At 41.0% G+C, this 24,416-nt stretch overlaps 1 protein-coding gene across 1 annotated transcript; it reads right to left on the reverse strand.

Annotated features, from left to right (window-relative positions):
* Positions 1–751: 751 nt before the first annotated feature.
* On the reverse strand, positions 752–22,670 carry NOX1 (NADPH oxidase 1; the record flags this gene model as incomplete). The annotated part of the gene is made up of 6 exons (XM_084258950.1): positions 752–829; positions 4,144–4,284; positions 4,811–4,900; positions 12,336–12,468; positions 12,553–12,730; positions 22,514–22,670. The coding sequence occupies 6 exons, from the start codon at positions 22,668–22,670 to the stop codon at positions 752–754; spliced, it is 777 nt and encodes a 258-aa protein (XP_084115076.1).
* Positions 22,671–24,416: the final 1,746 nt, after the last annotated feature.

The following is a 24,416-nucleotide window of genomic DNA, read 5'->3' on the forward strand; positions in this document are numbered from 1 at the left end:
GACAATCAAATCTCCTGTCTCTAGAGTTGCCTATTTTGAACATGGTGTCTGGTTTCATATACAATGTTTTCAAGGCTCATTCATGTTGCATATCAGTACTTCATTCCTTTTTTTACAAGCGCATAATAGTCCATTGTGTGGCTGTATCACATTTTGTTTATGCATCTGTTGATGGACACTTGGGTTGTTTACACTTTCATGTGCAAGTTTTGTGTGGACATTTTTTTCATTTGTCCAGGCTATATATTTAAGAGTGACATTGCTGGGCTACCTGGTAACTGTACGTTTAACATTTTGTGGAATTGCCAGAGTTTTCCCAAAGTGCTGCACCCATTTTACACTCCCAGAAGCAACCCACAAGGAACCTTCCCATCATTTCTCCACTTCTTTGTCAACTCTTATCTTTGCCTTCTTTTATTATGCCCATCCTAGTCCTCTCCCCCTTTTGTATATTTATTTTACCTCTGTCTACTGGACCCCATTTTGTCTATTAATATGCTTAGGTTGTCCTGAAGCTATGTATGTACTTCCTGGCCCTGCTACTCCAACACCTTTGACCATGCCTCTCATTTTTCCTCCCTTTTGTGGCACCACTTCATGTTGTCCTTCTTCTCTGGTCCATCTTTTCCCTTCCCACATAATGTAAACATTCCTTAATACTTCATCCTCCACTGCTCTCCTCGCAATCTCCCATGCTCACAACTTCAGCGATGTCAACTCGACACAATAATTAACGAGTAAAGCCAGGCATTCACTGATATAACCTCCATCTTACAGATGAGGAATCTTGAATCTGAAGATCACGGTTTTCTAGGTCAATGTCCCAGAGCTAAAAAGTGTTAGACTTAACATTAGGACCCAGGATCATCTGAATCTGAGTCACTAAGTGTTCTTACCACTGCCTTCATGAAGCTTTTCCTGATCACCCCCATGTGACTATAGACTTTTCTTCCCTCAGTGTCCACATACCTGTATCATGGAGAGCATCGTTCTGCTTTGAATTGATTGTATGCATCTCATTAAAATGTGTACTCCTTCAGGGCAATAACCATATCCTATTTCTCCTCCAACCTCCAAAGCTTCTAGAATTAGTGCTCAGCTTCTAAAAGAAAAAAATCAAAATCAACAAGCAACTATGAACCAGGGAAACACTACAGGGGTGGGGGGAGAGGAGAGGAGGGATTAGGGTCAAAATGAGGGGGGTTGGGAATTGTATGGGGGCTAGAACCGAAATGAAAATGCATAGATTATGCAAAAATGAAAAATGATGTAAGAATTATATAAAATAAAATATATATAAAAATAAAAGATAACCAATGTTTGTAGAATTGATCTTCACTTGCCAACTTTTTCTGGGGATTTATCTAACACAATCAGCTTATCTCCTTTCCCTTGGAATGGCTGATTACATGCCATCAGCTTTTCCTATATACTCTAACGTGTCTCAAACTCCTCCAGAAACACCAAGGTCGGGTAGTCACTTAAGTAGATAATACACTCCAAAGCCTCATTACTTTAACTAAAGTTCATTAAAGGCCCAAATTATGCATTTGAATTGTTTGAATTCTCTGCATGTTTTGTAGTAGAGGTATAGGGTAAGGTAAACAAGTATCAGGCTTTTCTGCCCTTCCACCATCAGGATAGATGATGGATCCTTGTCCTGAATGCATGCCTGATGGCGGGCACCTGGAGTAGGGTGTGGGCATAAGTAGATGGGATTCACCTGGGCTGAGACTGGGCTTTTAAGGGCGGCATCATGGGGACGCCAGCAGAAGCCAAGAACGAGCAGAAGCTGAGAGAAGGCCGGAGAGCCCAGATAGAATGAAGACTTGCTGGGGGCTGGGAGGCCTACCAGCCTCCCAGCACCCCTGCCTGCTGTGTACCTGGTAATCCCAATAAAAGACCTGCAAAAAAAAAAAAAAAAAAAAAAAAAAACACTGAGGACTCTGACTCCTCCTTTACCCGGTCTGCTGGATCCTAGAAAACCTGCTCAGTGGTCATTCCTGCCTCTACAAGGTGATACCTGAGTCTCCTTACATTGTTGCTTGGGGGATTGCCAGAGCAGCAAAGGTTCTTCTCAATTAGAAAATCATGACCTTTATTTTGCCAAAATCCCCAGATGAAATTTTCTCAGTTTAAAGCAAGCATCTAAGAAAGGTACAAATCATTTCTGCCTGAGACCTTTTCCCAGGAGTGTCCAACATTCTGCATTACCTTTCTAAAACCCTAAATTTGCAAACTCAACTAACTAGAAGAAGATACACTTACTTGAGGTGGTGTAACAGCAGGAAGGGTACAGAGCAGGATCCGAGCAGACCGGGTAAAGAAGTCCTGGAGCCCCCGGTGCCTATTTCAGGTGTTTGAGTTTACCAGGTACACGGCAGGCAGGGGTGTTGGGGGCCCGGGAGGCTGGCAGGCCTCCCGGGCCCCCAGCAAGTCTTCATTCTTTCTGGGCTCTCCGGCCTTCTCTCGTGGTCTCTGCTTCTCCTGCTTGTTCTTCTGGTGGTTCTCTCTTGTGCTCTGCTGGTGAACCCGTGATGCCACCCTTATAAGCCCAGTCTCAGCCCAGGTGTACCCACCTACGCATGCCCACACTCCACTCCAGGTGCCCGCCATCAGGCATGCATTCAGGACCACAGGGATCCATCATCTATCCTAATGGCGGGAGGGCAGAGAAGCCTGATACTTTACTTACCCTACAGATGGGTAGGGAAGCAGGGAAGGAGTGGGAAGGGTGATGTGATGGTATAGTGGCACAAGCTTTGGTGGTGGGCGAGTAAGCCTGTGCATAGGCAGGGGTGTGTAGCTGGACTCCCGAAATTATACAGCTTTGTAAATGAATGGTAAATCAATAAAAATTGATTTTAAAATGGAGAGAGCGCATAGCCTTATTAATAATAGCGCCCTTTACAATGTCACTGTGGTGACATGATTGTGTAAATATACTCAATATTTGTTGTTCACGTCTAAGGGTGACCCAAAAAATCACCTCCACAGAGCAGTGGGCCTTCAGTATAAAGGATGTTCTGACAACTTGTCTTACAGATAGAGACATCCAACATCGGCATCTTTGGTTCATGATATTAAACCCCAAATTGAAAAAAAAGACCCTGTTCTTATAGTGAATGTGTAGAAGTGGATGCCTTGGAAGAGAGAAATGATGCCCCATTCTCCCAACTCCAGGAGGGTTTACTCTCCTATCAACTGTAAAATACTAAGCCCGTGAGAGCAATGGGTCTGTCAGGTCGAGACCAGATGAAGTGGCTTGCGAGAGTGTGCCTTCCTGCTTTGAGGTTGTGATCTGTGTGCCCAAATGTGTACAGATGGACTTCAAGATAGAAGTGAAGGGGGTAACCCCAATCCCCTCTCCAAGCAACACAGCCACTTCAGACTGGGAGTCTCCCCAGACAGTGCCAAGGGACCATCCATGGCCGTACTTGCAGAAGATGGAAGACAGTGGGCAAGTGATGTCTCACCTCTGCCACCAAACATCCTCCCAGAAATGTAGCTGTTCCCACAGCTGATATCCACTTGTTTGTTTTAATCCTTTTCTATTGTACCAGAGTTAGAAAGTTCAACAAGGAATTGCTTTCTCTCTTCTGTCTCTTGGCACCCGGGTCTGTCTTGCTTTCAAGGACTCCCCTGGGACATGGTGAATGCTGTTGTTCAAAAGCCCTTAGGAGAGTTTCCATCCAGTCTCCCACTGCTGGAATATGAATGGGAAAGAAGTCTTCCTCTGGAGCAGAAGTCAGAGGAGAGAGATGCCTCTCCAGGGAAGAGACTGATGGGCAAGTATAGGGTAAGTAAAGTGTCAGGCTTTTCTGCCCTCCCGCCATCAGGATAGATGATGGATCCCTGTGGTCCTGAATGCATGTCTGATGCGGGCACCTGGAGTGGGGTGTGGGCATACGTAGGTGGGATACACCTGGGCTGAGACTGTGCTTACAAGGGCGGCGTCACAGGGATGCCAGCAGAGTGAAAGAGAGAGCCAAAGAGAACCAGGAAGAGTGAAGATTTGCCAGGGGCTTGGAGGCCTGCCAGCCCCCTGGCCCCCCATCCCCAGCACCCCTGCCTGCCCAGTACCTGGTAAACTGAATAAAAGGCTGAAAAAGCCACTGAGGGCTCCAGGACTCTCTCCTTTACCCATCTGCTAGGATCACAGAGATCCTGCCCTGTACCCTTCCTGGCACTACAGCAAGTAACAAAAATATATTGTCCCCCTCCCATGCTGAAGCCATGCTTGTTCATCTGCAATTCCAAAACTTTGGATGGGTGCATAACAACTTATGAATGAAGCATAGAGAGCAAAGGAGGCAGATTGAAATGGCGACGGGTGCAAGCAGATAGAGAGAGTAAAGCTTGCGCAGTGACAGTGAGCTGCAAGCACAAGGCCTTTCTAAAGGGGGCAGCAGTGACTTAGTCAAGATAATGGTGAAACTGCAAACTGCGACTCAGCGGGTATCAGGTTTCCTGAATCATCAGGGGAAGCCAGAAATGCCATTTTTAAATGTGAAAGCCTCCATCCTGATTTTTAAATCTTAGCAACAAATTTGACCTTCTAAGCAATCAATGTGTGGGCGAAACAAATTATCTGTGGGCTAGATCTGAACCAGGCTGCCTGCTTGCCGCCCTATGCTTAAGATTTCTGCCAAACCCATAATTCTGCCCAGCACTTAGAGAAATTGAAGTATGTTGCCCCCAAGCCCCCAGTTCTTTTTTCCTCCCTTCAGAGTGACAGCAAGGCAACTTATTTCTATAATCAGGAAGAATGGAACACTTATCACAGCTAAAGGAAGTGCATATTCTTTACTTTGGTAATCACAACCTGCTGGGAGCGATAGAATGGGAGGATCCTTCCAAAGATATAAAAAATGACTGGTGCAAGGATCCACTCCCAAGACTGCACAGAGGTGGAGTAAAGAATGACTACACATTATTCTCTCATTTACAATTGATCTGTCTGGCAGTTCATTCCTTCATTCAATGAATACTGAGTTCTCTGATATGTATCATTATTAAGCCACTAATTCCACCACATCTTGAGGATGGAGATGGAAAGGCATAAACGACAATGATTTGATTTTCTAAGCTGTTACTTGAACAGCAAGCCATTTCCTGAAATTTTACAGGTCTCACCAGGAAGCAAGAGCTAAGCACTGATTTAAAACCCATGGTAATTGCATATAAAAATTATATAAAAAATTCATTTTAAGACTCTAAGATGGTCTTCCAGGACTTCTTATCTAATCTGGAAAACCAACAGAGAAAACATATATAGAAGCAGATGATTAAAAACAAAACTAGCAAAAAAGGCAAAGTACACGACATGACTAAAGCTCTTGGTAACAACATTTAAAATCTGGTGCTTATATACAGATTCAATGCTATTCCAATCAAAATTTCAATGTCATTCTTCAAAGAAATAGAACAATTATTGATGAAATTCATATGGAATCACAAAAAACCCCGAATAGCCAAAGCTCTCCTGAAAAAAAAAGAAGGGAATGGAGGCATCAGACTCCCAGACTTCAAACTATACTACAAAGCCATAATCATCAAAACTGCATGGTATTGGAACAAGAACAGACATACAGACCAATGGAATCGAATAGAAAATCCAGAAATAAACCCACAGATTTATGGTCAACTTATCTTTGACAAAGGAGCAAAGACTATGCATTGGAGCAAAGAAAGTTTGTTCAATAAATGGTGCTGGGAAAACTGGGTCGCTACATGCAAAAGAATGAAGCTTGACCACCACCTCACACCATACACAAAAATCAACTCAAAATGGATTAAAGAACTAGACATAAGACCTGAAACCATAAAATATATAGAAGGAAATATAGGCGAAACACTACGTGATTTGCACATCAAAGACATCTTTACAGACACATCACCCAAAGCAGTGATAGTGAAGGCAAAGATAAACAGCTGGGACTACATCAAATTAAAGAGCTTTTGCACAGCAAAAGAGACAATAACAAAAACAAAGAGAAACCCCACCAACTGGGAGAACATTTTTGCACCCAACACTAATGATAAAGGACTGATCACAAAAATCTGCAAAGAGCTGATGAGACTCAACAACAACAAAGAAAATAATCCAGTCAAAAAATGGGCAGAAGAGCTTAAAAGAAACTTCTCTGAAGAGGAAATGCAAATGGCCAACAGGCATATGAAAAAATGTTCAACATCACTTGTCATCAGGGAAATGCAAATCAAAACTACCATGAGATACCATCTTACACCAGTGAGAATGGCACATATTAAAAAAACTAGCAACAACAAATGTTGGCGAGGGTGTGGAGAAAAAGGAACTCTTCTGCACTGTTGGTGGGAGTGCAAACTGGTCCAACCACTGTGGAAAGCTGTGTGGAGATTTCTGGACCTACTAAACATAGAGCTTCCATATGACCCAGCAATTCCACTCCTAGGTATTTACCCAAAGGACACAGAAACATCAATTCCAAAGAACACCTGCACCCCTATGTTTATAGCAGCACTGTTTACAATAGCTAAGCTTTGGAAACAACCCAAATGCCCAAAAATAGATGACTGGATCAAGAAGATGTGGTACATATATACCATGGAATATTACTCAGCATTCAAAAAAGATAAACACATGCAATTTGCTGCAACATGGATGGCGCTGGAAGGGATCATGCTCAGCGAAATAAGCCAAAAAGAAAAAGAAAAATACCGGATGGTCTCACTCATAGCAGGAATCTAGAAAACTTAAATAAGGGACCAGGAAAATGAATAACTATAAGAAAGTGAAAATCAAAATCAACAAAAAACTATGAACCAGAGACACTTTTAGGGGGGCGGGGGCGGGAGGGGAGGGATTGGGGTCAGAATGGGGGGCTGCAATTGTATGGGGAATATAACAATAAAATTTATAAAAAAAAAAATAAAATAAAATGAAAAAAAAAATAAATAAAATCTGGTGCTTGGCCATCACCTCTTTTTTCAGGTGCACAAAATACTTTCTATCTTGCCAACATTTTTTTTTTGTTAACTGATAACTCTTGTTTATAAACACTTATTATAAAATGATAGAACATTCAAAACCTAGAGCAAAGGCCAAATGGATCATCGAAATCTCACTATACTAATACGGTCTTTTCTTATCCATTAATCTTGCCACAATGGCTGTAGCTGCTGTTCACAATCTGATTTCCCCCTACTTGTCTTTTTAATGCATTATTTTTTATTGAGCCAACACTGGTTTACAACACTGTATATGATTCAGAGGTACAAGTTTACACCTCGTCAGCTGTGTGTCGCCACACCACATGCACCGCCTGGGCACCCATAATCTCCCACCACAGTCCATCGGGCGCCCTCTCCCCTTTACTCTCTAGCCCCCATCCCCCCTTCTCCTCAGGAAGTCGCAACTCTAAAGTCAGATTTCTAGGGTTTACTTTGGGTTAATTTTTTCTGTTCCTTTATTTTGTTTCTCTACATTCCACATATTAGTGAAATCATCTGGTAGTTGTTTTGCTCCTTATTGCACTTAGCATAATCCCTTCCAATTACATCCATGTTGTCACAATGACAAAATTTCATGTTTTTGTTGTAGCCGAGTAGTATTCCATTGTGTTTATAAACCACATCTTCTTACTCCACTCATCTGTCCTTAGGCACTTAAGTCATTTCCATAACTTGGCTATTGTAAGTAGTGAGGCTAATGCATTTTGGGGGTATATACCTTGGCGTGAAATTGTTGGATCACATGGTAGATCTGCTTTTAATGTTCTGAGAGGCCACCATAATGTATTCAACAGGGAGTGGACCAGCTTACATTCCACCGACAGTGTACAATGGTTCCTTTTTCTCCACACCCACAGCAATACTTGTTATTTCTGGTGTTTTTTGATCTCGGTCATTCTCATTGGAGTGACATGGTATCTCACTGTCGCTTTGATTTGCATTTCCCTGATAAGTAATGGTAAGCATTTTTTTCATGCATCTGTTGGCTACTTGTATGTCTTCTTTGAAGAAGTGTGTATTTAGCTCTTCTGCCCATTTTTGAATTGGGTCATGTGTTTACTTTTGTTGAGTTGTGTGAATTCTTTGAAGATTTTAGATATTACCTCCTTGTCAGATGTATGATGTGCAAATATTTTCTCCCATCTTTCAGGGTGTCTCTTTCTTTTAGTGATAGTTTCTTTTACTGTGCAGAATCCTTTTAGTTTAGAAAAGAAAACCCCCCACCCTCACCCATAACAATGTGGAAAAACTTTTGGCCTCAGAAGTAATCAGAAAAATGAATATTAAAACAAGATGGCATTTGGCTTCTCAGTTGGGAAAGCAACATTAAACAATAATGTGCACCATTAATTGGAGTGCAGAGAAATGAGCACATTTACATGTGCAGCTGGTGGGACTGCAAATTGGTAGCATCTTCCCAGGGCAATAATGGCAACTCATCTCAAGAGTCTTAAAAGCATTCTTTCTGTTGACCCAGAAATTTTTCCTTCTAGAAAATGGAATATAGAGGCCTCCCTACTGGCGCAAGGGGTTAAGCACAGCACTATGAAGCTATCCACAGCCTCTGCAGCACGAGTTCGATCCCCGGCCTGCTGGGGAGCTACCCTCACAGTGCAGCAGACCTCTCCTGTCTTGCCTGCTGCTCCCCTCAGCAGTGTATTTCAGTCATTCTGCCTGTTCTGTTCCCCACTCTGTCTCTGATGAATTCTCTCACCCCCCCGTACCTCTGGCCTGTACCCCAGTTCTTGTATGCATAAATAAATAAATCTTTTTGAAAATATAAAGAAATATAGAATATAAAGAATATAAGGAAATAAAGTGTGCAAAGCATATGAGCATACAAATGGCCTTATTATTTACTATGAAAAAAAGGTATATCATACAACTTCTTCAAAACAAATGTTTCAGAAGAATATTTGCCAACAGAAGAAAGCATCCATGATAGATTAAGGAAAAAAATATACCTTCTAGGTTGTAAAACTCTGAAATTTTTATTTTTTTCCAAATATTTTCCTATGTTTTCTAAATTTCCCACAATATGCATCATTTTTATGATTTTCAGTTGGAGAGAATGTGGAGAGAGTATATTCTTTCATGTTTATGGAAGAAAAAATATCAACACATTTAAACAGTTGACAAAACTGATGTTCTCCCCTTTGGGGTATTATGAGACCAATCAAAGCAACCCCCTGACCCTTAAGTATACCCCCAAATAGGTCAAATGTACCTTATCTCCAGTAATAGATGTGGGGAAAGAGAGAAATTGATGTGTAATGTAAGACAGGGAGTTGACCACTTTAGATAGTGTTATAGCCTCACACCTACTAATCAAATAATACCCAAAGGTGCGTGGTTATACTTTACAAGTTCCTCTAACTTTACAAATGGAATGTGCTTTTAACATGTGCTAGGCGTGTCACCTTAAAATTATTTTAAAATAGATAGTACATGTACATGGCACAAAATTCAAAAGTACAAAAGGGATTACAAAAAAAAAAAATAGATCTCCCTCCCATCCTTGTCCTCTAGCTACCCAGAGGCAATCAGTGTCATCATTTTGTGAATTCTTTTGGAGGAATATGTATCTAAGTAATAGTACTGCATTAAACCACAAAAGGTTGTTGTGTATATGCACATTAGTACCCTGGTCCACATTAGTACCCTGAACTGCCTCTCTTTTTATGACTGCACAGACTTTTCATTGTAGGAAAGTACCATAATTTAACTAGTCCCCTAATAATGGACACTTATTTCCAACTTTTCTTCTATTAAACAATGCAATAATGGATAATCAAATCCACGTAACTTATCTTGCTTGTAAAATAAACTCCTGGAAGTAGAATTTTAATGGTTTTGTTTGTAAATTCTGGGCTGTTTTTTTTGTTGTTGTTCTAATAATCCTCTGAAAATCAATGAACTTTTACATATTCACTGTAAAAGTTTTCCTTTTTTTAAAGTTTTTATTGAAGGCACATTGGTTTACAACATTATATAAGTCTAAAATACTACCAAGTAAACCTTATAAGCAGTGGTATAGATTTACACACTCAGCATCAATGCATGAGAGTGCAAACATAATAAGTGAGCAAAATTCTTATCTTTGCAAATCTGTTAAGTTAAAAAAAATCTTAGTGTAGTTATATTTTGCATTTTTCCATTATGAACCGCATTAGACATCATTTTATATTTAGACATATTTATATTTAGACATATTTTATATTTTTATTTTTATGTTTTATATGTTTATATTTAGATATATTTTATATTTAAAATGTATCTCCATTTTTGTGATCATTCTGTTCCTATCTTCCACATTATTTTTAGCAGGTTGTTTGGCTTTTGCTTGTTGATTTGTAGAAATTATTTATATATTAGGAAATTAATTCTTGCTTTGTGAGTTGTTAATATTTTTCCTACCTAGTAATTTGTCTTTACTTATGATGAGTTTTTTTTCTTTTTGCTTTGCAAAGTATGTAATATTTCTATGGATGTATGGAAAGATAAATTTGAATATATGTATTCAAATTTCAATATATATAGTGAGAATACATATATTCAAATTTATTATCTTTCATTTTCTGGCTTTGATGTTGTTTATCTGATTTGGAGAGGTCTTCTCCTACTCCAGTATTAGAAAAAAAATTTCCCATGTGGTCTCAGGGTACATTTATGAGTTCTTTCTTTTTTTAATGTTTATGTCATTGCTCAATATGTTAGTATAAAGTATGGAATAAAGATACAGCTTGTTTTCCTAACTAGCTATCCTATTACCCTAAAATGTTATGAATAACCTTTATCCCACTGATTTGAAATTCTAACTCTAGGAGATTCAAATAATACATATTTTTCCTTTTCTAGACTGAACTGGGTCATTCTTAATTCTGCATGTGATTTAAAGACTTTAATCTTGCTCAGAACACTTTGAGGCACTACAATTAACCTTTTCCTTCCATTTTATTCCTCAATATAACATATTTTATGAGCCAATAAATGCAAACCATAATATCCATAATAATCACCCAGAGACACACCTCAAGTTTTCTGAAACCCAGTTTCTTATTACACCAAAGAAAGCCAAATTCAAGAACGCTTTTTAATAAAAAAAAGGTGAACTCACAGAAACAGATTAGGAAGGTGATTAACCAGGGGCTGGTGAGGGGGAGGAAATGGGGAGATTCTGATCAAAGGGGACAAGTGCTCAGTTATAACATGAGTGAATGTGGGGACCTAATTTACAGCATCCTGACTATGGTTAGTAATACCATATAACATACTTGACATTTCCTAAGAGTAGGTCATATGTGGTCTCATTGCAAAAGAAAGGGAAAAAAAGTTAGCCATATCCATAGCTGTGCTAATGAACATGATTGTAGTAATCATTTCACAAAGGATATGCACATCTAATCATCACGTTGTACACTTTAAATACATATAATTTTATTTGTCAATTATACTTCAAAATGCTTTTTTCTCCTCCAAAAATTGATTGGGGTTTCACAGCTCAACTTAGGGATGTTACGGTGTTCAAGAGTACGCTCTTTCAAACCCAAAGGCCTGGGTTTTTACTCCAGTTCCACTAGTTACTGATTTTGAGGGCTTGACAGTTTACTTAATCTCCATGAATACCAGTCCTTTCATCTCAGAATGGAAACAAAAGAAGTATCTACCTCACAGGTCATTGCCATGTGTAAGGGAGCTAACTGGTGTTATGCAGCAAGCCTGGAACATGGCAAACACTGTTACTAGGTACTGTGGGTTCTCATTATTACCTTTGAAGAGGGTCTCACAACATACAATAAATACTAATCCTTCCTCTTCAAGCAATCCTGATAATTAGTGATAATTAATTATTAATACTGCTAATTCCCTGGTCTGATCAGGTGATACTGGAGCTCCATGAAGCTAGAAGCCTTACGTATAAATCCTCCAGGGATGGATGAGGTAATAATAGTGATAACAGTAATAATAATAAGAGTAAAATAGTAGGAACCTCCCTAATGGTGCCAGGAGTTAAGCACTGCACAGAGGCAGTCCGCAGCCTCTGCAGCACAAGTTCGATCCCCTGCTGGCCAGGGAGCAACCCACGTGCTGCAGCGGACCTCTCCTGACTCGCCCACTGCTCCCCTCAGCAGTGTATTTCTGTCAGTCTGCTTGTTCTGTTCCCTGCTTTGTCTCTGATGAATCCTCTCTCATACACACCTTTGAAGATGGGGTACACCCCATCTCTGGCCTGTACCCCAGCTCTTGTATGCATAAATAAATAAATCTTTTTTTAAAAAAGAGTAAAGTAATAACAACAGCTCCTAAGAGGAGTCTGTCCTTGTCCATAGGGCTCTTACCTCAGCAGGGACCCCTTCAAATTGGGGATGCTTGCAATGGGAGTCATGATCACCCCACTTCTCAAAAGGCTCTGTACACCTGTGAGGATGACTCCCTCTCATGCACTTTTCTGTTTGACCCCAGACTATTCCACTGCAACAGACAAAGAAGGACAGTTTGGGGCAAAAGAATTATGCAAGGTGCTGGGGCATGAGAATGGAAGATTGAAGACCTTACCCCATGCCATAGATCCCTAAGGCAATGAAGCAGATATTTAAAAGGTGGTGTGTATACGAGAAGACCTCAAAAGAACTGCTCCAGATAAACTCCACAGCTGAAGTCACTGTGAGAATCAGAGCGACGGTGATGAGCACCTCAGTGAGACCAGCAGTGCTCGTGAATGTCCCCCGCTCCACTGCCCGTGAAGGGAGAAATGTCAACCTGACATGCATCTGCCAAGGACACCATGCACTTCGTGCTTATGACCAGATCCCGTCAAGTCAGCTTACTGTGTTTGGGTATGGGATGGGGTTTAGCCAAGCATCTCCTTCTATCTCACCACGAGATAGGCTGGAGAGAATGAAAGCGAAGGGTCCATCTGTGGCCTGTTGGCTTCTGCTCTATGGTTAAAAGTTAAACAAGTGTGCGATGATGTGACTATCTAAATGGAAGGGTTAAAAAGACTGTAAGAGGTGTTTCAGGAACATCATGGCAGGTAGGCCTCACTAGAATCAGAGAATCCTATCAATGGTGTGCAGTGGAAGGCCAAGTCCACAGAAAGTGCCCAATGCACCCTTCATTGCAGAGAAATCTAAGCTCTTCTTTATACTCACTCTGTTCCCATAAAAATAGAATATGCTCCATGAAAACAGGCCTGGAATAGTGCCTGGCAAATAATGCCAGGTAGTCAATAAATATTTTTTGAATGTCCATCTGCATGGATGAATGAGTCTAGACTCTGGATGTGTTGGGGTCTGCAGTTTCATGGTTTGCCTCAGTTACCTGTGTGTAGACATATCATGTACGCCTCCAGTTGGTGGAAGGTGAGGTTGTGATCCAGTGGCTTTCTCAGTGTGAACTTGTTGAACAACAAATGTAAAGGCACCAAGTCAGGTGTCTCCAGGAAGCTTTATGAAATTCGCTATCCAACACGTCTTACACAGACCTTGCCAACACCCGTCCACATTTGCCCATCCCATGGCTACCAAAGGAGAGCTCTGGCTTTCATTCCCAGGGGCTTGGTGTTCAGTGGTCTTATTTTTTTTTTAATAGATTTATTTTTTTATTTATACAAGCACTGGGTACAGTTAGAAGTGTGGGAGGATGAGAGAATCCACCAGAGCCAGAGTGGGGAACAGAACAGGCAGACTGACGAAATACACAGCTGAGGGGAGCAGCGGGTGCGACAGGAGAGGTCTGTCGTGCCATGTGGGACCCTCGCCAGCTGCCGGGGATCAAACCGGCGCTGCAGAGGCTGTGGGCAGCTTTGCAGCCCAGCGCTCAACCGCTGCGCCAGCAGGGGAGGCCCTTCAGTGCTCTTATTAAGGAGCCAAGATTGCCTTGCCTTTAATGTGAAGGTTGACCTAGGAATGGTTAGGACTCACTGAGCAGGCCTCCCTCAGGAAGGATGGCAGATTTCATCACACTGGAACCAGGACCAGCTGTTAAAGTTTGGACAAGAAGCAGAGGTTCCAGTGCAGGCCAAGGCCAACTGGAGCAGAGCAGAGAAGAGATCTTCAGCCTCTTCATTTCTCCATCTCTCAGGTGAGCCTGGTACTAGTCCACTTACCTGAGATCTCGAAAAGGGCAGGGCTGCCCCCTCCTCCCCTCTTCCTTCCCGGTGTAGTTAGTACAATCAGGCCAGGCTCCTTGTTTGCAAACAACAGAAAATTTGCTGAACTTAATATTGAAAGGAGAAATTTCCGGGCCTCCCCGGTGGCGCAGCGGTTGAGCACTGGGTTGCGAAGCTGCCCGCAGCCTCTGCAGCGCTGGTTTGATTCTCGGCTGCTCCCTGGCCACCGGGCGAGGGTCCCACATGGCGCGCAGACCTCTCCTGCCGCCCGCTGCTCCCCTCAGCAGTGTATTTCATCAGTCTGCCTGCTCTGCTCCCCGCTCTGGCTCTGGTGAATTCTCTCACCCTCCCGTGCTTCTGCCTGTACCCAGTGCTTGTATAAATAAATAAATAAATAAATCTTTAAAAAAAAAAGAGAAATTTCCATGACAACGGTTGGGAAAGGGTTGACTATACATTTACCAATTTATTAATTCCTAATCTATTTCAATTTCATGTTAACAAAGACATTCTATGGATGTAATATTTTGCAACAAGTATATTTGCTTAATACAGTCAGTTATGATTTTGTTCGTCATTTGTAACACAATCTTTAAGATCACATATATATCATTTGCACTTATGTAAAGCTTATATATTTTAAGGCAGACAGAGTGGGGAGCAGAACAGGCAGATCTACTGAAATACACTGCTGAGGGGAGCAGCAGGCAGGACAGGAGAGGTCTGCTGCACCATGTGTGTTGCTCCCTGGCCGGCTGGGGATGGAACTCATGCTGCAGTGGCTGCAGATTGCTTCATAGTGCGGTGCTTAACCCCTTGCACCACCAGGGAGGCCCAACCACTTATATTTTTAATGTCTTCAATAACTGAATAAAGTCTAGGCCAGACTAGTAAACCCCTCAGGGGATAATTTTTAAAGTTTGGTAGAGATTTGTAAGGGGAGAACTTCTGAGACTAGAATTTCACATTTCCTTGGGTGGCCTGGCAACATACATCAAGAACAAAATGATACTGCAGTAGAAACTGCTAGAAAGCACGAGATCAGTGCTTCAAAGACGCATTTAACATGGAAACTAGCTTGACGAGGCATAGTCTGGACAGAATATGCTCAACATCCTGGTAGCTAATTCCAACTTCTCACCAACTCTGTCCAACTGCTCCCTGAGTGGAGTTGTCGTACCTGGGACTGCAAGATCTGGACTCACAATTTCACAGCAGCAGTGATGGCAGCAGTAGGTTTTAATTTTTTTTTAAGATTTATTTATTTATACATATAAGAACTGGGGTACAGCCCAGAGGTGTGGGGTGTGTGAGAGGATTCACCAGAGCCAGAGTGGGGAACAGAACAGGTGTATTGACTGAAATACACTGCTGAGGAGAGCAACGGGTGAGACAGGAGAGGTCTTCTGTGCCATGTGGGTAGCTTCCTGGCCGAGGATTGAACTCGTGCTGCAGTGGCTGCTGATAGATTCATAGGTTGTATCTTAACCCCTTGCACCACCAGCGTGGCCCTCACTAGGTTTTAGAGTGTGTGGTCTAAACAATAAACAATATGTAAACAATATTCTAGACTTAATCATTATACAACATTTAATGTATGTCTGCAAACTTCTTTGGAAATCCCTGGTCCATTTATGATATTGTTAGTGTAATATTTTCCTTTTAAAACTTATGAGCTTCTCTTATGCATTTCTAGTTCCATTTGGTAAGCACCAAATTAAATTAAATTTAGGAATTATAATGGAATTTAGGAATTATAATGGAAAGGTCACTTAATTTGCAGATGGCCTTAAAATTGACGTCATATCTGATGTAAAAGGCAGCATAATTTACAAGCAAATCTAGTCCATGTACACTGCCTTAATTTTAGATTTGCTACAAATTGGAATATAAAAGAAAACTAAAGGATAAGATGGCATGAAAACTACATTTACATTTTAATGTGTCTTATATAACAAGTGATAAGACATCTTAAACCACTTTGGTAATGTCAATTATTACTAACAAAATAATGTTGATGAAATTTGGTTAATCCTCATGGGTTTTTCTGTAAATACAATTTTCTCATCTAAAAATCAAAATTTGCTGGCCAGTTAGCGCCAGCTTACTGGCCAGCTTTTTACAGGTGTGACTGTCAATGCATTGCTGAAAGGGAGACTATGGGTAAGACTTAACAATTTCTTGGCTTTTTTCTAATAGTCTCTTGGCACAAAAGCTATTTTACCATACAACCCAAGCACCGGACACCATGACAGCATTCAGTAAGCGAGGCTACACTTCCACAGCGGCGTGCAACGTGAGGCAGTGCAGTGAACAAGAATTGCCGTACTGCTTTCCATTTCTGGCTCTTCCACATGACCTGTGTTTTCTCCCTCTGCTGAGTCACATTCCAACTGTTTTTGGTAGAGACAGCTTGTTCCATTTCTGAGTAAATTTTCTCTGCTCATCTCAAAGATCCTCCCCATCCACCTTGATCTCCACAGTTTGCTTCTTTGAGTCACAGGGGTTTCTTAAAATGAAAACTGACAAATGAATTGTAAACATAGGACTGTGATATCATGGTTCCATATTCTAGAAGGAGCTATCTGTATGGGATGAACACTTTTTAAAGCAAATCTTTTTTCCCCTTTGCAGCACATTGAAATGTCCCAATTTATGCTCACTTTTCAACCTCAATAGGAACCCATGTTCTAATTGAGCTGCCGCTGTCATTAATGCCTCATTGGCTATGGATTTAAATTGCTTCCTCTCCTACTTGTTTGCTCTGCTTCATAGTGAATCAAATAGCTCTGTAGATTTTCCTAGAGGGAGCACAAATTTAAGAAATACCCTATGGATGATTAAACAAATTATGGAACATAAATGCCATGAACTGTTATGCTCTTAAGAGGATAAGAACAACTATATGCAAGGTACAGCCTAGGTAAGTGTTTAATAACCAGCTTTCAGGGGAGGGGGATCTTGATTTTCAGCATTTGCCAATTTACATGATGTAAATGCTCCCACGATGGCAGGTTTCAAGATAACAACTTGATGCCATTGAACATCACTTAATGCAGGGTAGGAAAGAAATGCACACAGCTTGTTTTTGTAAGCTGGTATGAGCTGGTTCCACCACATCACTGGTTACATACTCTCAGGGAAAGATAGCGGAGACTCATTAGTGTAAAAAGCAATTTCCAGTCAACATCTACAATGTGATCCCTTTTTTTGCTTGAAACCAAAAGCTGTGTCCTAGATACACGTTTATAAAAACTCCCAGAGTGGCACACCAAAAGAGAAAATTGTATCAGGAAATTTAAACAGTAAATAAAAATAGTACCGACCTCAAAAACAAAACGTATAGGTCTGATGTGTGTGACCACACATCACTGAGTATCTGTACACACACACCCCAAACTAGCAACAGTGGTTCTCTCAGGGGAGAGGGGCAGGAGGGCAATTTTACGTTTTATTTATACACTTACATAACTTTGATCTCATTGAAAGCAGTATTATTTATAATTACATTTTTTCTAAAAGAGAGGACTTTTAAAAAATGAAATGTCTACAGGCTATGAGCATGATTCATTTTGCTGCTGCTGACTTTTTGATCATAAAGCAATTCAGATCTTAATAACAACTCACATTTATTGCATCATTCTCTTAATAAAAAGCTATTTTTAAAACGAATTAACACTGCCTCTAGAGTTATAGTTTTCAAAGAAAGATCAAGGACCAACATCTAAAATGGAAAACAGCAGGGTGAAATAAACCATGAACAGAACATTCAAATTAGTTGTGATCTCAACACGGATCCTTTGATTGTGGAGAGAAAAGGAGTATTTTTAAAAAGAACAAGCTGTCTTTAAACATGTATATTGGGTGGGTTTTTATGGAAAGCTAACCCTTCCTACAAAAAAGAAAGGACACCCTTGAAAAGAAAGTGATATAACTGAAGTCCCTACCTGGTACTGAATAAAAATTGGCTTTTCTAATCAGGTAGTGACCAGATTGATGAGTCTGTAAAAGAATGATTCTCGCCTCCATGCCTCCTGCTCACCTCCACACCAATGTGCCTTACCCCTCCCCACCCTTCCTTTTCTGGGTTTGAGCTGCCAATTCTCCAATCTTCTCTATCCTGTTGTTAGTCTGATCTAACCCCACCTTTCTGCAAGCCTTGAGTTTTGCCATGGCCCCCTCCACAACACACCCCCACCAAAGCATCCTCTCTTGTGTGATATGTTTTTCTGTGAGATCAGTCAACAGCAATGGTTTTCAAGTTGTTTTCTATTTCTCTTCAATCAGACTCTTAAAATCATGAGTCCATTACATAAAGGCTGCTTTATTTGAAATAGAGGGCACCTATAAGAGCACCTGATTTTCCATGGAAACCAGTTTGAAAACCACTGCTTAATTGTTATCTTTATTGTGTGCTTTCATTATTGGTTCTGGGAAGATTATCTCAGACAAGGCTGTCAGATTTATTGAACAAAAATACAGAGCACCAAGCTCAACTTGAACTTCAGATTAAAAAAAGAATATTTTTAGTATCCCTATGTCCCATGTACTATTTAGATGTACTTATACCAAAGAAAACTGATTTCATATTTTTCTGAAATTCAAATTTAACTGGGTGTAGGGTAAGGTAAAAAAGTATCAGGCTTTTCTGCCCTCCCACCATTAGGATTGATGATGGATCTGCGGTCCTGAATGCATGCCTGATGGCGGCCACCTGGAGTAGGGTGTGGACATATGTATGAGATGTACACTGGGAAAACTCTATCTTCTCTGCTGGTCAAAAATCATCTCTGCTCTTGCAGAGTGTATGCATTTTCATCTTGGTTATATTCCCCATACAATTCCCATCCTCCTTATTTTGACCCTAATCCATCTTCCCCTTCCCCTGCCCCCACAGTGTGTCTCTGGTTTATAGTTGCTTGTTGATTTTGATTTTTACTTTATTATAATTAGTCTTTTTCTTGGTCCCTTATTTAGGTTTTCTAAATTCCTGCTATGAGTGAGACCATCACTGTGCAAAAATGATGTAAAAATATATAAAATTAAATAAAATTAAAAAAAACAAGTACCCCCACGAAATTTAGTAATAGCACTCACAGAATCACTATACCAACTGCTAAATAAATTTGGTTGTTTCTACACCTTTCAAAAAAACTGTCTCAAAATTGGAGTTGCTTAATAGTCCATTAAAGTTTCTACATAGTGAGCAATAGCATTGCTTTAAAAATATTTTTCCAAAATAAAAGATTAGGTAAAACATAAAAAACAAACAAACAAACAAACAAACAAAATCATCTCTGCTCTTCACGTTGTTTCTTGAGATTGTGGTACAAACTTGTCGTCAACATTTTGCCCCAGATGTGCAAGACAACAGGAAGAACAAATCTCTGAACTACCCTATCACAGACCCATCACTGCCCCCGCTTCACAGTGCTAGAGCACATCAATTTATCACACCCCCCCCACAACTGTAACTCATAAATACCAGGCATTAAGACTGTTTTATTCACTATCATTCTTCATTCTTAGTATAGTGCTCAGTGTATCTTGCTAAATAAATAAAAGCATTTGTTGTTACATTTACATTATAATGTAGGAAAAGGGGAACAACAGAGCAAAAGGAGCAGAGAACAAGGCCATGCATGAGAGAATGCCAGAGATCCCAGAGAGTGAAGACTTGCTGGGGGCTGGGCGGCACCCCTTGCCTGCTGTGTTCCTGGTAAATCCTAGTAAAAGCCTGCAAAAAGCCACTGAGGACTCCAGGACCCTCTCCTTTACCCATCTGCTCAAATCATAGAGATACTGCTCTGTGTCTTCTTGCCCCTACACTGGGAATCCTCTATTTCATCTAGCAACCCTACCCCTGGAGGAAATCCAGGCACTGGTCCTCCAGGGCCTGGGGTCAGAAATAAGAAAAAAAGAGAATCCCCACATTACAACTATGATACTCACCCCCAGGATTTCTCTTGTGTAGAAGTACTTGCGGCCTTCTCATATGACAGGAAGGCACGCACAAATATAACAATAATCAGTCCCAGCTAAGTAACCTAGAGAAGGAAAAAATAGCAAAGAATAAAGCTTGGGTTTGGGGAGGAGTAGATAAAGGATAAGAAAGAGTCATCATTTTGACTATTTTGCATTAGTCTCTTTCAATTTTTAAAAAAGATTTATTTATTTATGCATAAAAGAGCTGGGGTACAGGCCAGAGGTGTGGGGGGGGGGGTGAAAGGATTTACCAGAGACAGAGTGGGGAACAGAACAGGCAGATTGACCAAAGTACACTGCTGAGGGGAGCAGCGGGCGAGTCAGGAGAGGTCTGCTGCGCCATGTAGGCTGCTCCCTGGCCAGCTGGGGGATCAAACTCATGCTGCAGAGGCTGCAGACAGCTTCATAGGTTGTGTTTTAACCCCTTGCACCACCAGTGTGTTCAATTTAAATAAGTATAATGCCCCTAGTATCTAACTTGCTTTCGGAGTTTCTTAGCACTTTGAGACACACATTAGACGCCAATGAGCAGTGTCAGCAAGCCAAGACCCATGGGCCAAATCTGCCTTACCACATATTTTATACAGCCAGCAAGCTAAGAATGGGTTTTATGTTCTGTTGTTGTCATTGGTTGATTGGTTTTCACATATTTGAATGGTGGAAAAAAATCAAAAAAATAAAACTACTTCATGACATGTGAAAGTTAAATGAAATTCAAATTTCAGTGTCCATAAAGTGTTGTTGGAATTAGCCTCGCCCACTAATTTGATACAATGAAAGAGTTGACTAATTGTGATGGAGACAATATGGCCTGAAAAGTCTAAAATAGATATTAACTGGCTTTTTACTGGCCTTTTATCTAGTCCTTGTTAACTCCTGGACTGGAACATTGAACAATTGCCCCTGAAAGATGGCAATGAGTGAATAGATGGATTTCTAAAGAAACAAAGAATAAATTTAACATCTGTAACAATACCCATCTGAAAGGGACTAAACCAATTCCAGATGGGCCAGCCTCTTTAATTACACCCTAGCACACACATTTTCCTGTTTTTAGATTGTGAGTCTCTTTGCAAATTAACCTATCATTGCTTTGGACTCATTTGAGCTCTTCAGACTGCTTTTGTCTATCCCAACTCTGCCTCTGCATTGGCAAAGGTGGAAATAAGGAACCCACTGCCCAGTGCCTTGGAGACCAACCAACTTGGGCACTTGTTGCCCATACTTGGAGGAGCTAATCTGTAACTGAACAGAACTCTAAGTTACTGGGATTCCTCTAATATTTACCCTGACCCCAGAATGGGTCAAAACCATCCTAGCCCCTGAGTAAAGAACCTTAAGCCTAATACATTGGAATACTCACACACCTTGAGCAGCATAACCTAATGATTGGAATTGTGTTATTGGACTCAAACTCCTTGGGCTCTGCCAGAGACCAGCTCTGGTGAACATGATTGAGGAGAGGAATCTGAAAGAACCAAGGAATAAAGAAATGACAGACATATAATAGAGTTTAAAAGAAGCGGAACCCAGGAGACACAAGGCTTCTCAGTCCAAGCTCAAGTGTCCCGAGTTCCCAGTGCAACTCATTTTTATTGATACAAACTGTCACCTTCCCCTCTTTGTTAGTTATTAGACAACGAACCATTCTCTTAGTATTCAGCCTTGTCTAGGCACACATTCATGACCAAGGTTCTGTGTTATCAGGTATATTCTACTCCCTTTCTATTCTTGACTGTTCCTCAGGCATAGCTTTGCTGACACAATAAAGGACATCGTGGTCTAGACACAGGCTAATCTTCCAGCCCATGTTGACCAGTCTTCCAGTCATGACCTTGACATTCTCTTTGTCTCAGTACTTCATGCCTTAGGGGGTCTCCAACATCTCCCCCTTTTTGTTTTTTAATGCAGCCTTGACAGTGAATATGGTAGTGGGGTGGCATTCACTTGTTTCCACTCCCACTGGGCTTCTTCCTTTGCTTTTGTGTAGGATTATGCAGAGTAACAGATATGCAAAAACAAGTTTTAGTGTAATGAATAATAGGGTGGCCTCCTCTTACAGGGATATCAGCCTAGCTTTAACACAAAGAGTTTTCTGCAACAGGCAGCACAGGGCTTTTAAAATGACAAGAAAAAATTAACAAAAATAAACCTATACCAAACAAAATCCAAACTCCAACATTGAGTCCTGAGAACCAGTTTTGTTGGATTCAGCCAACAGGCAATGTCATTTAAATGTGCCAATGTGGCATTTTGTGCTTTCTGCTGCAATCGTGTCAATTGTTGCTGTAGTCTGTCTCCAAAGTCTATGACATCAAGTCCAAGGTTACTATGGAATGTACCATCAAGTTGTCTTTGAACGTATCTTCGGGAGAGGTTGTACCAAAAGGAATAGGAGCTACATAGAATGGTATCACAAACCACAACTGAGTCTGTGGTGTCCAGAGGGCTTGTTGATATTCACCAAGTCAGCATACAGCAGCCTCAAGGACATCAAGTCTGGATCTAATGTCGTGGAGGACTGCACAGTCACTGGGAAGGGATCCTCCTTTCTCCTTTCAACCCGCATAGGTGGCATCCTGGGTGGCAACTGGATCGCTAATGGCTGGAGCTCTGGAATAAGACTGGTCCTTTTTTGTTGGAACCCAAAGCAGTCCTGTTGGTGATAAAACAGAAACATACCCTCCCCTCCATGTTAAATATTTTAAGGTCCCAGCCAAGTTAGTCCTCACAATGGACAAGATACACAACCAAGGGTCCAAGATCTGGTTCCACTGGGACAAAATGTTGCTCCACTGCCGTGAGGCCAGAAATATTAGAAATGAAATGTTGCTCAGTAGTTGTTAGGCCAAAGCAATTGCAATTCAAGAATTTAAAAGTAAATAAAGGGGCCTCCCCTGGTGGCGCAGTGGTTGAGCACTGGGTTGTGAGGCTGCCCGCAGCCTCTGCAGCGTCAGTTCAATCCCCGGCCACCGGCAAGGGTCCCACAAAAAATAAATAAATAAATAAATAAATAAATAAATAAATAAATAAATGTAAAGAAAACTTTGCACATAAGTACCTATGGGGGGCAAGTTATCCTCTAGAGGGCTCAAATTCTAGCTCCATCACTTCTAGTTCTATAATCTTAACTTCTCTGAACACCAATTCTTCACTTGTAAAATGAGAAAAATAACACTAACCAATCAATTTATTTTAATCAATCAATTTCTAGAGTTGGAGTTTTTTCCCTTTTCTAAAATGAGGGTAATAATACTATCTCACAGCAGTGCTATCTCACAACATGAAATAATGATGTGAAGTGATTAATACAATGTTTGGTGCAAAGTAGGAGCTCTGGCTGGCTGCTGGCTACAGTTATATTTCCAAACTGATTTTACCTCTCAATTTCTTCCTGTATCTTTTGCTCAGACACACATTCCAGCATTGAGTATCTTCCAGAGATTCTTTGACCCTAGTGGGAAAAGAAAGGTAAGATCCTTAAACATCTCAAGAGTTCATAAGACAAAGAAGAGAAACTTATTTAGAGGGAGCAGAAATATTTCAGGATCTGAGATGGACACAGAAACAAAGAATTCTATTAGTCCACCATCAAAGTGAATGATGAAATACAGTGTCATCTGCGAGGATTTTCCACCTTGACTATCATTTCCTCCACCATAAGTGGAAAAAGAAAAGATAGTACAAGACCTCACAGGAAGGAAGGGTAAAAACATTTTCTGAGTAATTTATTTTTTTGTTAAAAATACATCATGCATAGAAGTATATGTCAGAGACAGCACGAAGTCTGAGCCTCCCAGCAAGATTGGTGGAGGATGGAAATTCAAAGCCAGATAGTTAAATGTGAGTTATGGGTGATAAACTTTCCAAGCAAAAAGTAAGACAAAGGTAAAAAATGCAAATGGGGCCTCCCTGGTGGCACAGGGCTTAAGGACAGCGCTATCAAGCTATCCCTAGCCACGGTAGCACCAGTTCAAGTTCGATCCCTAGGCAGCCAGGCAGCAACCCACATAGCACAGCAGACCTAGTCCTGTCTAGCCCGCTGCTCCCCTCAGCAGTGTATTTCAGTACATCTGCTTGTGGGGGCGGGGGTATGGGGGTGTATGTTAGGGGGTGGGGTGGGTTCAGAAACGAAAGAATGAAGCTGCGGGTTTAGAGAAGGGGGTTATGTCTAAGTGCTATGGCAAAGGAGTTCTGACCTGAACCCGGGAAGCTGGGTTTGAGTGATGGCTCTGCAGTCAGTTCACTGCGTGACAGTGTGACATCTGCTTCTCATTTTCCCTTGTAAAAGCCAGGAGTTGGTCTCTGTCTGCACTACACAATG

Source organism: Talpa europaea (genome assembly GCF_964194135.1).
Source record: "Talpa europaea genome assembly, chromosome: X".
In the NCBI taxonomy this organism is placed as follows: Eukaryota; Metazoa; Chordata; class Mammalia; order Eulipotyphla; family Talpidae; genus Talpa; species Talpa europaea.